The 15,295-nt window shown below is 55.3% G+C and overlaps 6 protein-coding genes across 6 annotated transcripts; 3 read left to right on the top strand and 3 right to left on the bottom strand.

Moving 5' to 3' along the window:
• Nucleotides 1-28: 28 nt before the first annotated feature.
• GMORB2_5975 (5-hydroxyisourate hydrolase) lies at nucleotides 29-454 on the bottom strand (the record flags this gene model as incomplete). Its single annotated transcript, XM_035467945.1, has 1 exon — nucleotides 29-454. The coding sequence occupies one exon, from the start codon at nucleotides 452-454 to the stop codon at nucleotides 29-31; it is 426 nt and encodes a 141-aa protein (XP_035322911.1).
• Nucleotides 455-1,746: 1,292 nt separating this feature from the next.
• GMORB2_5974 (uncharacterized protein) lies at nucleotides 1,747-3,430 on the top strand (the record flags this gene model as incomplete). The annotated part of the gene is made up of 4 exons (XM_035467944.1): nucleotides 1,747-1,846; nucleotides 1,926-2,230; nucleotides 2,285-3,062; nucleotides 3,159-3,430. The coding sequence occupies 4 exons, from the start codon at nucleotides 1,747-1,749 to the stop codon at nucleotides 3,428-3,430; spliced, it is 1,455 nt and encodes a 484-aa protein (XP_035322910.1).
• Nucleotides 3,431-4,751: 1,321 nt separating this feature from the next.
• On the bottom strand, nucleotides 4,752-8,014 carry GMORB2_5973 (Nucleosome binding factor SPN, SPT16 subunit; the record flags this gene model as incomplete). Its single annotated transcript, XM_035467943.1, has 3 exons — nucleotides 4,752-7,591; nucleotides 7,659-7,743; nucleotides 7,838-8,014. The coding sequence occupies 3 exons, from the start codon at nucleotides 8,012-8,014 to the stop codon at nucleotides 4,752-4,754; spliced, it is 3,102 nt and encodes a 1,033-aa protein (XP_035322909.1).
• Nucleotides 8,015-9,486: 1,472 nt separating this feature from the next.
• GMORB2_5972 (amidophosphoribosyltransferase) lies at nucleotides 9,487-11,943 on the top strand (the record flags this gene model as incomplete). Its single annotated transcript, XM_035467942.1, has 10 exons — nucleotides 9,487-9,510; nucleotides 9,650-9,715; nucleotides 9,806-9,932; nucleotides 10,060-10,102; nucleotides 10,166-10,312; nucleotides 10,381-11,120; nucleotides 11,228-11,244; nucleotides 11,325-11,402; nucleotides 11,475-11,502; nucleotides 11,573-11,943. Coding segments are annotated over 10 exons (1,641 nt in total), but the record flags the coding sequence as incomplete, so codon positions are not given.
• Nucleotides 11,944-12,918: 975 nt separating this feature from the next.
• Nucleotides 12,919-13,473, top strand: GMORB2_5971 (Carboxymuconolactone decarboxylase family; the record flags this gene model as incomplete). The annotated part of the gene is made up of 1 exon (XM_035467941.1): nucleotides 12,919-13,473. The coding sequence occupies one exon, from the start codon at nucleotides 12,919-12,921 to the stop codon at nucleotides 13,471-13,473; it is 555 nt and encodes a 184-aa protein (XP_035322907.1).
• Nucleotides 13,474-14,289: 816 nt separating this feature from the next.
• On the bottom strand, nucleotides 14,290-15,105 carry GMORB2_5970 (uncharacterized protein; the record flags this gene model as incomplete). Its single annotated transcript, XM_035467940.1, has 1 exon — nucleotides 14,290-15,105. One exon carries the CDS (start codon nucleotides 15,103-15,105, stop codon nucleotides 14,290-14,292), a length of 816 nt encoding a protein of 271 aa, XP_035322906.1.
• Between the last annotated feature and the right edge of the window lie 190 nt (nucleotides 15,106-15,295).

Below are 15,295 nucleotides of genomic sequence, written 5' to 3'. Positions count from 1 at the left end.
CGGGTCCCATCTCCCACCCCGCGCCCCCTCAGCTACCGCGGTAGGTAGTATAGCTGTACGGGCTGAGCAGGAGAGGGACATGGTAGCTCTGGCCCTCGTCGACGCGGAACACGATGGTGGCCTCGGGGAAGAAGGTCTGGTCCTCGCCAAAGTACCCGGCCGTGTCGAAGCGGAGGGTCCAGCGGGAGGGGCCCTCGATGTCGGCCAGCACGTCGACGAGCGTGTAGACGGGCACCTCCCCCACCGAGGTGGCCGAGCTGTAGGGGAGCCAGACCTTGACCCGGCCGTCGTCGTCGGTCACGGCCTCGAACGTCTTGGCGGCCGCCGCGGCGTTGTGGCTGCTGCTGGCCGATGAAGATGGTGCCGGTCCCTCGAGCTTCACGCGGATGCCGCGCGCTGGCCGGCCGGCTGTGGTGTCGAGGACGTGGCAGGTTATGGGGTCTTTGCCGGACATCCTGTCTCTCCTTCTCTTTCGTATCTCAGGCAGTGTTTCGGTCGGGTCTTGCGGGAGAGGGGAGAGGGAGGCGGGGAGAGAGGAGGCGGGATGGCGAGATGGAGGCGCTGCCTGATGCGGTGGCGGCGGGGTGAGATGCGGGGGCTCGTAGGGGCTGAGAGATGGAATCCAGGCTTCCGATAGTGATTACCCCCCCTTCCCAAGGTAATACGTATGACTCTAGAAACGCAGGGAGGAGAGAGGACAGAGGAATGGAGGAGGATAATACATATATATATACAGAAGTCACGGGCATGGTAGCTGATATATATAGTACGCCTACCCATAGAACCCATCAGTTTTCGCCTCTTGGTACCGTCTCCGACACGCTGGACGCCGTGCTCCGCTGTGGAGGAGGCCGAAGAAACGGTACGGTGTAGTCTGTACTCGTACTAACGACGATGGCATGCACGGCTAGCAGCATCCTGCATCTCCTCTCGTACGGGTAATCGTAGCACTCATCGCCGATATCAACACGTTCCTCTATTCATCTCAGATGGAAGAAGAAGAAGAAGAGCCCTACGACTTGATAGGCACAATCCTGATGCCTCTGAATGCCAATGACAATGCGCTGCCGATGAACGGAAATAGAAGAGGCTCTGGCCGTCGTCCACTGGTGGCTGACGTTGCAGGCTTGTGGGCCGGTGGCAGTGCAATGGGGCTTCGAAGTACCGAGACCTTTTTTTTTAGCATAACATTATGGGAAGGCAGCCATGCGACAGGGAAGCCTCGACAAGCAACATGTACGATGAGAATAAAGTTGGTGATATCGATGCTCACACCGAGCATGGATTCCTCTCCTCACATTGTTATGCCTGTTTTCTTCCCCCCCTGCCAGTGGACAGAAGAGGTGAACAGATATACGCGGCGCATGTTAGAGTCCAGTGGATGATTAGTCATGCACATATGCAACGGGGTGAGTTACGAACCCATCCTTTTTTTTTTAAGGTGCGGGCGAGTTGGCCTGTACCGTTTATTACGTCGTAGGCCCCGTATAGTGGATACAAGATTTCCCTTACAGTGGCCTACTCCCTGATCCTTCTGGCATAGGCCCTGCATCCTCAACCTCTACGTCTGACCCATCCATTTGACTGCGCCCAGCAAGCGCATTTTCCACCCCTTTACAACCGTCGACAGACGAACACCAATCTTTCTTCGTCGTAGAGAAGAAGGTAGAAGACGAACGTCCAGGCCCTCGACGAGACTTGTCCTCAGCGGTAATATCTCAGCTTTACAGCACAAACCACACCAGCATGGCCGAATCGCCACGCGGGATCGACCATGTCGATTCCATGGACTCCAACGACTCGTCCCCGAAGCAGCCGGAGAAGAAGAAGAGCCGTCGCCCTGCGAGTGAGTTTGGCCACCACCACCACCACCACCACCTTCGGTCCTGGCCTTTGCGACTGACACCTTTCCTCTCATCGTGTAGACACGGCCTTTAGGCAGCAGCGGTTGAAAGCCTGGCAGTATGAATCCATTTCCATCTTCCTTCCCCAAGTCATTTTCCGCGCGGGACGTGCTGACCCTCGTGTGTGTTTCAGGCCTATCCTTACCCCCAAGACTGTCCTGCCTCTGTTCTTCATCATTGGAATCATCTTCGCTCCCATCGGTGGCCTTCTGTACTACGCCAGTACTCAGGTATACATCTTCCTCTTCTCTCTCTCTCTCTCTCTCTCTCTTCTCTCTCTTCTCTCTCTTCTCTCTCTTCTCTCTCTTCTCTCTCTTCTCTCTTCTGTGCGAGACCCATCATTCCCGCATAGCTAACTCGTATGGGCCCTTCCCTTTTAGGTTCAAGAGATTCGCCTCGACTATACCGACTGCGTGAGCGATGCCCCCGCCTACGCCGGAGGCTCCGGATTCGAGAGCATGCCGTCGTCCAAGATCGAAAAGGCCTTCAAGTCGAGCAACAAGTCCGTCGATGCCCGCTGGGCCCAGCGGACCGGTGTCAAGACCAACCTCAGCAACGGCGTCGAGGTCACCACGGACCGGTGCTACCTGCGCTTCAACATCCCGGAGAGCATGGGTCCTCCCGTCCTCTTCTACTACTTCATGACCAACTTCTACCAGAACCACCGTCGCTACGTCGCCTCGTTCGACGCCGACCAGCTCAAGGGCGACGCCCGCACGTACGATGAGATCAAGGACTCGGACTGCGACCCCCTCGAGGTCAACAAAGACGAGAAGAAGCCCTACTACCCCTGCGGCCTCATCGCCAACTCCCTCTTCAACGACACCTTCTCCAGTCCCGTCCTGCAGAACCCCCCGGGCGCCGAGGGCAACGAGACCGAGACGTACGTCATGACCCAGGAAGGCATCGCCTGGGACACGGACCGCGAGCTCTACGGCAAGACGTCCTACAGCAACGACGAGATCCTCCCCCCTCCCAACTGGGCCAAGCGCTACCCGGACGGCTACACTGACGACAACCCCCCTCCCGACCTGGTCAACTGGGAGAGCTTCCACGTCTGGATGCGCACCGCCGGTCTGCCCACCTTCTCCAAGCTGTACCAGCGCAACGACACGGATGCGATGAAGGAGGGCGAGTACGAGATCATTATCGAAGACTGTACGTACCCTCATCCTCCTCCTCCGGCTTCTTCTCTCTGCCCCCCTCCTCGCTCCTTGCCTCATTGCCCCTCTTGCTAACTTCCATCGCCTGCAGTCTTCCCTTCAAAGGAGTACGACGGTACAAAGTCGATCCTCATCAGCACCCGCACCGTCATGGGTGGTCGTAACAACTTCCTCGGAATCGCCTACATCGTCGTCGGCGGCGTCTGCATCCTCCTCGGCACCATCTTCACCGCCACCCACCTGGTCAAGCCCAGGAAGCTCGGCGACCACACTTACCTCTCGTGGAACAATGTCCCGGCCAATAAGCAGCAGAACCCCCCTACTGCCGTGGCGTCCGGCCGCTCGATCCCCGGCGAAGCCTAGTCGGCTTTTCAGGGCGATTCCCGGGGTGCTGGTGCTCGCGGTGCCCGCCATCCTTCCAGAGCTGCTGCTGCTCCTTCCCACCCGTACCGACCTCTGCCTACGGCTGCGTCTCCGAGGGCAAAAGACGAGGCTGGCAACAGCAGGGTCACACTCGGTCTGGGTCTGTCGCTCTCGGGTAGGCCGTATGATCCGCCGTTGAGTGCCAGACGGGATGATGTCGAGTGACGCGACCTGCTCTGGTTACAGAAGGAAATGTGTTTTTTTTTTCAATCTTTACTGCGCTCTTATCTATCTGTCGGACCCTTTTTTCTTTTTCTTTTGCTGGACCTGTAACTGTCCTTGCCCTTCCCCTTGCGGCCTCAGCACCATGTACGTAAGAACAGCCCTTCCGGAGAGGAGGAGATACCTAACATGGAGGGACCCCGTTCTTATTTCTTTTGCTGTCTGCGCGGGTGAATCACGGTGTGATTGATATGGGAGTCTTGAGGAGTTTTGTTTCTTTTCCTTCCCTTCTTTTCCATCTTCTTCTTGTTCCTTGTACGCTGTCTCGCGATCTTTGAATATGTTTTAGTTGACAACTTGAGAAGAAAGATTCAGTAGTAGATTGTGAATACAAAAAATCACTGGTTGTGTTTCAATTTTTGCTCGAGATGTGAGCCGTTTTTTTTTTTTTTTTTTTGGGGGGGGGGGGGGGGTTTCTGCCTCGCCCTTGTCTCTTCACCCTTTTGTCCGATATATTGTAAAGCTCACGACCGCAGTCCGGATTCTTCTAATGGCCAACAACCTCAAAAGGGTAGGTTGTACGAAGGGGAGGACGGGAGGAGGGGAGGGGTGGTACCTCGACCTACGGCCCGTGCCTGATCTTGTCAAGAGATGACACTAGTCTTGGATGGATGACTTTGACGGGATCTCAACAGGATTGTTCAGAAAATGCATATATATATATAACATTACTATTGAACCATGTTGTGAAAGGGGTTGTGAATTCATCATGTGTTACCATGTTATTTTAGAAATTACAATAGACAGGACAACTTGAGAAAGAAAGAAAAAAGAAAAACTCCTTAAGAAAAAGAAGAAAACGATGAGGAAAGACTAAGCCAACGCGAGAAAAGAAAAAAAGAGAGTAAGAGAGGGAAGAAGGAGAAAGAAGCATAGTTAGTCCCCGTGTTTGTTTTTTTTCCCCTCTCTTTCGATCTTCCATCCGATAATACAAAAAGAGCTTGGCACGTAGCCCACGACACAAGAGGAGGGTAGATCCCGTAGGGTTAGCCACACGTTTGCATGTTTCTTCCCGTCTTCTTTTTCTTCCCTTCCTCTTTCACCTCTTGCGTTTCTTCTTGCTGCCGCTGTCGTCGTCATTGTTGGCCGCCGCGGCATCCTCGCGGTCACGCTTCCTGGCCTTCTTCTCCATCTCATCCCAGTCTTCGCCCTCGTCCTCGCTGTCGAGCTCGGCATCGCCGTCGTCATCGTCGCTGGCGTTGCTGCCGTCAAAGTCTGACTCGTCTTCCGACTCCGAGGCCTCGTCAAAGGCCTCGTCGCTCATCTCAAAGGCCGACTCTTCCTCCTCCTCGGAGCCCTCGTCGTCCGAGTCGGCCTGGAGGAAGGACCAGCCGCCGTCGGCGAAGAACTGGTGCGGGTCCTGCGTCACCGTCTTCATAATGGTCGGCCAGTTGAGGTTCAGCGGTCCCTCGGAGAAGGGTATGTCGGACGAGTCGAAGAAGTCCTTGACCTGGTCCAGGTGCTCGACCGGGATCGTGTTGACGTGGTACGGCGCCCGGGAGAAGTCCTTGAAGACGAAGACCATGTCGAAGTTCTTGAGGCCAAACTGCACGCGCTCCAGGTGCGCAATCTCAATGTCCTCAATCGTCAGCACCATGAACGGAGGCTCCGTCACCTGGATCAGGCAGTCCGTGGTGGGCTGGATGAAGACGTTGCTTCGGAAGGGCACGCCGAAGAAGCCCAGGTCGCGGATCGGCATGTCCACCTCGACGCCCTCGTTGCGGCCCGCGTCCGCAATCTTCTGCGCGAAGCCCTGGAACAGCCGGTCCAGCTCGGCTCGTCGCCGCCGCTCCTCCTGCTCGGCCTCGAATTCGTCCTCGTCGCCGTAGCGGTACTTGCGCTTGCGGTTGCCCGTCTCGTCAAACTGAATGTCCGTCGCCTCGCGGTAGAACTGCACATCCTTCGTCTTCTTCTTGTTGCCGACGATGATGGGGTCCTTGAGGTGGATGTGGATGATGACGATCAGCTCGTGCTGACACGGCTGGAAGAACAGGTGCTTGACGTTGGAGAACAGAATGTCCACCCGGTGCTGCGCGTTCAGAGGCGACTGGTAGCGGATACCGTTCTGGTGGATCTCGACCTTGCCGGGGACGCGCTTGCCCTCGTGGGCCGGCCGGATGAAGACGTTGTCCAGCACGGCCGGACGGCGGTTGCGGATCTCGACCAGCTTGTCCTGCTCGACGACGTCCTCCATGTCCTTCTTCTCCTGCTCGCGCTTCACCGAGTCGCGCTTCATGTTGGCAATCTGCGTCGCGATCTCGCTGTAGCGGTCTCCGTCCGTCGACCGGAAGGTCAAGCTCCGCACAAAGTGGGCAGAGGCATCCTCGAACGGCTGGTCGTCCTTCCGGCCAACACCCTGGCCGGGAGAGAGGAAGTTGATGCGCAGGAACGTGAATTCGCTCTCGTCGCTCTTGCTCGCGTTCTTGATGGTGTTGATGTGGAAGGGCACAGGCCGGCCGAGGATGGGCAGGACGACGGTGGCGTTCTTGGCGTCCACCACGATTTCGAGGTTACGGATCTTGGGCGGGAACTGGTTGTCCCTCTTGTAGGATTCGAAGCGCTTGAACTTCTTGACCTCGCCTCCGTTCTCCTTGCTGGTGGATTCAGCAAACCTGGCGAGGCCTTCCTTCTGCTTCTTGGCGGCAAGCTCCTTTTGGTGCTCGCGCCGCTTCTGGTCCGCCACCTCGTCGACCTGGGTGCTGCGACCGGATCGGAGCCTGGTGTTCTGTATGTTCTTGGTGGCAACGGCGCCGACCTTGGGGTCCTTCTTCTCCTTCTTGGGGGCAGGCTGGGCCTCCTCGTCGTCCTTGAAGAAGAAGGAATTGGCATCGGCGCTCGTCGGGGCCTCGGAAGTGAAGACGACGGGGTCCGCCGCGGTGACACGGATCGTGTCGGTAAGGACGAGGGAGTATATCTTGCTACCCTTGTCCTGGGGTTGGGGGTTCTCGATGTCTTGGAATCCGGTGTGGATGATGAGCGTCATGCCGTCCTTGAGAGTCCGCTGATTCTTGGCATTGAGGATGAGGGTGGGGTCCTTGTTCTCCAGACCGACGCCCCAGCCAACGTTCTTGAGGAAGTGCTTCTCCAGCTCGGGCTTCTTGGCCTTGACAAGACTGAGCGCCTTGCTGTAGACATCCTTGGCCAGCATGCCGTCGCGGATATCCTTGATGATGGAGTTGTGAATCATGCAGAGCAGCTTGTAGTTGCCCTCTTGAGCCTTGTTGGGGTCGACCAAGTAGGTGCGGGAGATGGTAGAGCAGTAGGACTTGTACCTGAGGCCCATAGCAGCAACGATAGTGCCCGCGTGGAGGTTCTCGTCGTTGGACTCGCTGAGGAATCTGAGGTCGTACTTGCCACCGCTCTGGATGGCAGGGCCGAGAACCCAGTCGAGCTGAGCCGGGTCGAAGTCGGACGGCAGTTTGCCCTTGCCGGGGAGCTCGACCGCCTTCCAGAATCTGTTGTCGTCCAGCACCTTGTCGACCTTTTCGGCCAGGGCAGAGTGCTTGACCTTCTTCTCGGCGTCGAGGATGTTGGACATCTCATCGAGGAAGTAAGGGGTCATGAGAGCGACGCAAGCTTTCGAGGCAGCTCTCATGGCGCGGAGCTCGTGTTCGTCCTTGACGGCAAAGGCATACGTCGAGAGGGCGATGGTAATATCGACCTGCTCGACATCCTTGCACCTGTCCCCGAGGACTTTTTTCCACTCGTCGATGAAGGGTCCCCTCGACGTGTCCTTGGCCAGGACGCCGACCTTGTTTCCGGCCTCCTTGATCTTGTCCGCCAGGGTGGCGAAGAGCTTCTCGTTCTCCTCGGCGTCCTTGCCGCGAACGAGGACCTCGACGGGGAATCGGCCGCCTTTGATCTGCTCAAGGTGCTTCGCTATACGGCGCATTAGCGTATCCGTTTCCATCACACATCGTATCGCAACATTTCCAGGCCGTCGTACCTTTCTTGGCTGTCGTGAGGATGTAGAGCATGTCCAGCGTGAAGAGCATCAGGGTCGTGGGGAACTCGTATCCAAGAAGCCAAAACTAGCAGCAGGCTGGTCAGCACAGATCGGACAGTTTTCGAGGCACGTGCGCTGGCTTGCGCGCGAGGAAGGCGGAGGTGGAGGCGGTGACTTACGTGCATGGCATTGTTCTTGTGAAGCTCCGGGGTCTCCTCAACCTTACCCATCGTGACGACAAGGGATGAGGCACCTCCAAAGATGGCCTCCTTGGAGCGCAAGTCATTCTTCCATGAAGAGACAAAGTGCGAAACTCGCTCCTGGAAGAGCTTGCTATCGATCTTGATGTCGGCCATGATGACTGATGGCGCCGACTCGAGAAGGCGTTGAAGGGGAGGAAGAGATTGATCAAGATAGCTCTGGGAGCGACGCGAAAAAGGCAGCGCAGTGTCGCGTAAATGGTCGTAAGTCACGTGATGTGACGCAGCGCGCGCGTTTGGCGGCTCAGGATGCCTCCATCTCGTTGCAAGTTCTTAGGGTGCGAAGAAACGCTCAGCAGAGTGATATTACTAAGCCAAGCAGACGAAGGATGAAAAGAGGAAAGAAAGAAGAAAGACATCAAGGCATTACGATCAGACTATGGCAAGAAGAATATAATACATTGCGCAGGGTGTTGGGGATATTTTCGTGGTCATCTTTTTCCCGTCAAGCTCTGTTCCATCTGATCTCCACTATCAATAGTGGCAGTCTTCACAGGTTCAGTGGTAGTATTAATCGTTGAATGATTTCTTTTTATTATTCTTTTCTAAACCCCCCGGCCCCCCCCCCCCGAGGCAGTAATGCTGATACGAATATAGACACCAGAGTTGCAGGCCCAGAGCCCTACGTACATGAAGCCAAGTCCCCATTTAAGCTAACGTAAAGGTACCTTGGAAGCCACGTCAAACTGGAGAGAGGCTAGCCGCATGGCCGGACCGGCTTCGGGTGCCCGCCCTCCATCTGCACCTGATCCGGAGAAGACAGTGCTCCGCATCGCCGCCCTATCGGCTACCGGCACAACCTGTATGGAGCATATGAGGATGAAATCATGTCGAGCAAAAAGTCGGCAGTGTCGTTATCAAGAATGATATTACGGGATACTAGCAGTACAGCTGGAGCTACTACATACGAGATACTAATCTGTCCTGTAGTAGTAAATGGCGCACCAGCCGGCACTGTGCGATCCACGTCGTCGGCAACGATCCGGAAGAGCTAGTGCTATCTACGACACTACGACACACAGAGAGAGACGATCTAGTTTTTATTTTTACTTATTCTTTCGATTTTTTTTCCACCGGTCAGTCATTCAGCGCTTACAGGATGGAGTATAGACTACCCAGTACGTGCAGAGTACGCGTAGCATTGATAGCCTATCCAGTGGCCATACAGAGCATACAGAGCCTACAGAGCCTATAAGCTTCCCCTTATGAGAAGCAGCCACGGCGAGACTCGCAGATTGTGTACATCACGTGCACAGTGCGGAAAGTTGAACCTACACTACGCAAAACTCACCAACGAAAGCCACAAACACACACCACACACGCGCGCGCACACACAAAGTTAGTTACCCGTTCACTACGGGCGGCGTGGGATGTATAATTTTTTCCTCTTCTTTCCTTTCTCTCTCTCTCTTTAGCCGACCTCGCCAAACACTTGTCAACATCTGACATCTCGGTCTCCTGCATTCCCACTTTTGCAGTCTGTGTCTCGTTGACTATTACTGAGATTATATATAAATATCAAGACAAAGATATTTATATCTCTCTTCGCTCTCTATCACACCGTCAACATGTGTGGTATTACAGGTCTCTTGGTACGTTACTACCCCTCCATGGGTGTTTTTTTTTTCTCTTTTGAGAAACACACATGAGAAATGATACATGAAAAATTCAAGATGAAGAGGCAACCACCGTATCAACACGATGAACTGACATCTTACCTTCCCTCTCAAGCTGGGTGACACCAGGTCTACCATGGCCGCCGTCGATCTGCATGAGTCTCTGTACCTGCTTCAGCACGTATGTGTTTCTCTTCCCTCTACGAGACACTCGATCCCCCTCCCTTTTCCCGCTGCCAAACTTCCTCAACTGACATGAACAAAATGAAAGCGTGGACAGGAGGCTGCCGGCATCACCGTCTGCCAGGGTGGAAGGGTGTACCAGTGCAAGGGAAATGGCATGGCCGCCAAGGTCTTTGCCGAGGGCAAGCGTATCCAGCAGCTGCCTGGATACATGGGTATGTCGTGATTTTTTTTTTATAAAAAAAAAAAAAGAAGAAGAAAAATAAAAAAATAAAGAGAGAGAGAGGGAGAGGGAGAGCTAAACGTTCAAGTGGATGATGATGCTAACTCAACCCCGTCAAGGTCTCGGTCACCTCCGTTACCCTACCATGGGAACCTCATCTGCGTACGTTCGGTCCAGCCGATACTGCTTAGCACCTTGCAGACTTTACTAACTTAGATGCTGCAGTTCCGAGGCTCAGCCCTTCTACGTCAACTCCCCCTTTGGTCTGTCGATGGCCGTCAACGGTAACCTCGTCAACACCGAGTTCCTCTGCAAGTTCCTCGACGGGGAGGCCCGCCGTCATATCAACTCGGACTCGGACTCTGAGCTCCTGTACATGTGCCCGCCTCCTCTTCTCCCTAGAACACCGGTCACTGACTCTTCTCCTTCCCTAACAAAAGGCTCAACATCTTTGCCTACGGTCTTCAGAAGCTGGGCAAGACCCGCGCCAACTCTGACGATATATTCACCGCCCTGGGCGACGTCTACTCCATGTGCCAGGGCGCCTTTGCCTGCACGGCCATGATCGCCGGCTTCGGCATCCTGGGCTTCCGTGACGCCAACGGCATCCGTCCCCTGTGCCTCGGCTCCCGCCCCTCGGCCACTCTCCCCGGTGCCACCGACTACTTCATGGCCTCCGAGTCCGTGGCCCTGAAGCAGCTCGGCTTCGGCAACATCATCGACATCCTGCCCGGCCAGGCCGTCTTCATCCAGAAGAACGGTCACCCCGAGTTCCGTCAGATCGTCGAGAGGCGGTCGTACACGCCCGACTGTTTCGAGTACGTTTACTTTGCCCGCCCCGACTCCTGCATCGACGGCATCTCCGTCTACCGCAGCCGCCAGAATATGGGTGAGAAGCTGGCCAAGAAGATCCGCGACGCCCTCGGCGACGACGAAGTCTCCAAGATCGACGCCGTCATCCCCGTCCCCGAGACTAGCAACATTGCTGCCGCCACCTTGGCCGAGAAGCTCGGCAAGCCCTACGTCACCGCCCTCATCAAGAACCGATACGTCCACCGTACCTTCATCCTGCCTAACCAGGCCCTGCGTCAGAAGAGCGTCCGCCGCAAGCTGTCGCCCATCGACTCCGAGTTTCGTGGGAAGAACCTCATAATTGTGGACGACAGTCTTGTCCGTGGAAGTGAGCTTCTCTCTTTTTTTTTCCCCTTTTTTCTTTTTTTCCCTTCACCCCCTCTTCTTTATCGTATCATATAGATATGAAGTATGCTCTACTAACCAGGTCTCTAGCTACTTCACGCGAAATCGTACGACCTAACTTCCTTTGCCCACGTCAATTCATAGACCTTGTCTCTTGCAGTCCAGCTGAAAATGTTGTTTTCTTTAGGTCCTGATGGCCCGTGAGGCTGGTGCTGCCCGCGTCATCTTTGTCTCGTGCTCGCCAGAGTGCATGTACCCTCACATTGTAAGTTCACTGTTATACGTCGCACACTTGGACATTCGGAGAAAGGTACCATATGCTGACCGTTTGCCACAGTACGGAATCGACCTTGCGGATCCTGCCGGTATGAAAAGATCCGGACCGTATCCTGTTCTCGCTGCGTGATGTAATAGTACTGACTCTTGCATGTCTAGACCTCGTCGCCCACGGCAGGACCCGCGCCGAGATCGCCGAGTGCATCGACGCTGACGACATCGTCTTCCAGGAACTGGGAGATCTCAAAGCGGCCTGCCTCGAGGCGGCCGAGACCAAGACCGATGTCGAGGACTTTGAGGTCGGTGTCTTCTGCGGCAAGTACGTCACCGATGTTCCCGAAGGCTACTTCGAACGTCTGAGCGATATCCGCAACGTCGAGAAACAGAAGAAGAAGAAGGAGTCCGGCGGTCTGGTCAGCATCCCTACCGGGGCCGAGGACGGCCGTGACGGTGCCATCATCTCCAGCTCCGGTCCTGCTGACGGACCCCGCGAGGAGGAGACCGTCAAGCCGGCGGAGAGGGAAGACATCAGGTATGTTCAAATCCCCGTCCCCTTGTCTCCCTCACCGATGAACTATCCACCAACATCTTCCAGCTTGTATAACATTGCAAGTGAGCTAGGGTCGCATGACACGGACAAATAAAACATTGTAATGGTCCTTACCCGTCCCGATTTCAGCGTCAGCCATGTTCTTTTTTTTTTTTTTTGCATTTATAAACGTCGACCACCTCCCTGCCCCAGCCCGACAACATCATCATCGTACGATAGATTCTTTGACTTGAATTTTTTTTTTTTAGACATGCATCAGTTGCCATAATGAATCAATCCATGAAGGAGAAGAGAGAGAAGAAGTTTGGGACAAAGAAGAAGAAAATCGATGAAACCCACTCACTTCCTGTCTGCTGCCCCGCTCTACGAAATGTGCTGACCTGCCTAAATGGGCAGTCAGTCAGATAGATGCTTGATGATCCCGGGACTGGAACAGTTACATGAGTCATAAGTCACAAACGCTCGATTGGAATAAAAGAGAAGAATTTGTATTCTGCATTCGGTGTATGGCTATCCCCATCGTGGTTCCCAAGCGACGTGGGTGGTTCGTTGAGAAGTAATGATGATCGTGTATTACTCTGAATGTCGGGCGGAGCGATTTTCGGATCCGAACTCTATGAGCCGGGGGAGAACCCCGCGGGGGAAGAAGCGGATCCCATCAATACAGTAAGTAGTACTCCGTAGTAATAGATGCATCTGGGCATACAAACCGACATCAAGATGAATTACGACTGGGTAAATACTTAACCCCCCCCCCCCCATCTCGACCCCTTGATTTTATTCCACCCTTTTTCTATTTCTCTTCTTCTTCTTCCTCACCTTATCTGAACCTTTTATTGCTTCCATTGAGAGAAGAAGAAAAAATTACTTTTTTTTTTCCTCTGCTCTTCTCCTTCTCAAGTAGTGAATTCTACCTCCCACACCACACACGCATACACATACGCAACCTGCCACCATGAGAATCCCTTACGTCGCCGACCCGCCACCGACCTCGACGGCAGAGGAGCAAGCCGTCGTGGAGCGTGTGCGAGCCCGCCGGGCCCCCCGTCCCCTTCAACCGCTCGACCGCGCCCTCCTGCACTCCCCGGCCGTGGCGGACGGATGGAACACCTTCCTGGGGGCGATCCGCACGCGCACCTCGCTGGCGGCCGACGTACGCGAGCTGGCCATCTCGAGGGTGGCAGTCTGCAACGGCGCCTGGTACGAGTGGGGCCACCACGCTCCCCTCGCCGCCGCCGCCGGCGTGTCCGACAGGGCGCTCGACGTGGTCAGGAGGGAGGGCGAGCTGCCCCCCAGGACCGACGTGGGCGGGGACCTGCTGTTCGATGACCGGCAGTGGGCCGTGCTGGCATACACGGATGAGATGACGAGGCGCGTCAGGGTGGGGGACGACACCTTTGCCGCTCTCAGGGCCCTCTTCAGCGATCGGGAGATTAGCGAGATCACCGCCACGGTAGGACGAGCCTTCTCCTGTCGGACCCTCTCTTCTCACATTTCTTCCAACATGTGAGGGGAAGATAGATATCGGCCTCGTCATAGTATTGTCAACTGACTGCCCGCGTTTTACAAGATTGCTTGTTACAACATGGTGAGCCGATTCCTCGTGGCACTGGATGGTAAGTTCGCAATCTTGCTGGCCTGCCTTATCACTGACACGAATACGACGAATACTGACGCTTCCTTTTTTTTCCCTTTCTCTCTTATAAGTCGGTGAACGCAACGGCACAGGTCCTGATGATGCGCCTGCTCATTGAGAAACGCAGAAGGATATTTAGGAGGGAGCTAAAGAGATATATATCTTATGAGAAGGGTCAAGGGGGACAAGATAGAGCGCGGTGGTTGTTAATACGGGGGGGGGGGGGGGGGGGGTATCATGTCTTATCTATATATGTATATATGAGGTGAAGTGGCAAGGTAAAAACCATAAACTGAAAAGAAAAGAAAAAAAGAAGAGAAGAGAAGAGAAAAAAAAAAAAGTAAAAAACTCCTTAGTACATGTAGTCCGATGTGCTCTTGATATATTCGTCTTTCTCGTGATTCATCCAACCCGACCCAACTCTCCTTATTCGTAAAATTCATCATAAACCGTAATCTCCAAAATAAAACATACCAGAAAGAAAACAAAATCATTCCACATAAAGTCCGGCCCAACATTCGAGGGTGCATATTGATCAGCTCTGAATAGTAGAAGAAAGGAAGAAGAAGAGGGGCCATCGAGGAAGACAAGAGTGCTTCGCTTTGGAAAATAGACCGGGGCAGTGGGAGGGGAGGTAGTGGGAGGAGTGCAAAGAGAAGAACGAGAGACAGAGAAAGAGAAAGAAAGAGGTCATGCAGACGGCGGCGTCTTATCCAGAGCCATGGCCTGTTCTATGGAAGCATGGCGCTTGTGCATCTTTGGCGAAGTCTGCAGCTCCTCGACGACACCGGCCCAGCCTTTGCGATGAGGACGGCCGGTATTCTCGTTGTGGCCGATGGCATGGGTAGTCAGCCTCCGGAGGGGCGGGCGCTTTGCGTGATCCTCTGCTATGGTGGCGGAGCGTGACAGTGGCGGCTTGGAGGGCGTGACCGGGAGGGTGCGGTGATGGGCGGCGGCGGCCGCCGCCTGATGATGGTTATGGGCGTGGCCGGTAGGGGAGAAGGCAGTCTTCTCCGGGTCGCCGCGTGGCAGAGGCGGCGGGGGGGGTGGCTGCCTGTCGGCGATGGAGGTGATGATTCCCATGTAGACGACGAGGAAGCGCATGCGCAGCAGGTCGAGGCGGCGCACGCGGTCGTCGAGGGATGGACGGAGGTAGGCCCAGAGCAGGCGCGACGAGGTGCGCAGGGTGGTGGTGCCCTGGTCCATGACCAGGCCGTCGAGCTCCTCGCGCAGGTCGTCGCCGCAGCGCTGAATCTCGCGCAGCAGGCGCCCGAGGCGGATCTTGTCCTCGAGGCGCTGGACCTTGGCGACGTCGCGGTCGTAGCTCTCGTTCTCCTGGATGGAGAAGTCGACCGTGTCGATGTAGGCAGCCACCTCCTTGGGGGCGGCGACGTAAGCCGACGAGTAGGAGGCGACGGTCTGGGCCAGAACCACGGTGGCGAGGACGAGGGCCGTAAAGACGAGGATGATGGTCCACTGGAGGAACCCGGAACCTGTGTCGGTCATGCTTGTTGTCGTTGCGGGATGAAGACGTTGAAGATCGATGACGATGAGAGACGGTTCATAGTCGGGTTGGGGCCGGTAGAGATGGTGGCTGATGGTGGCGGTGGTGGTGGTGGAAGGGGAGGAGGGAGGGAAGAAGTGAGGAATAAGTGTTGTGTGCGACCAAGAGGGCTTAGATGGTGAGGAAGAGGGG

Source organism: Geosmithia morbida (genome assembly GCF_012550715.1).
Source record: "Geosmithia morbida isolate 1262 chromosome Unknown scaffold_4, whole genome shotgun sequence".
Lineage (NCBI taxonomy): Eukaryota > Fungi > Ascomycota > Sordariomycetes > Hypocreales > Bionectriaceae > Geosmithia > Geosmithia morbida.
This window is presented reverse-complemented; position numbering and strand designations above follow the sequence as displayed.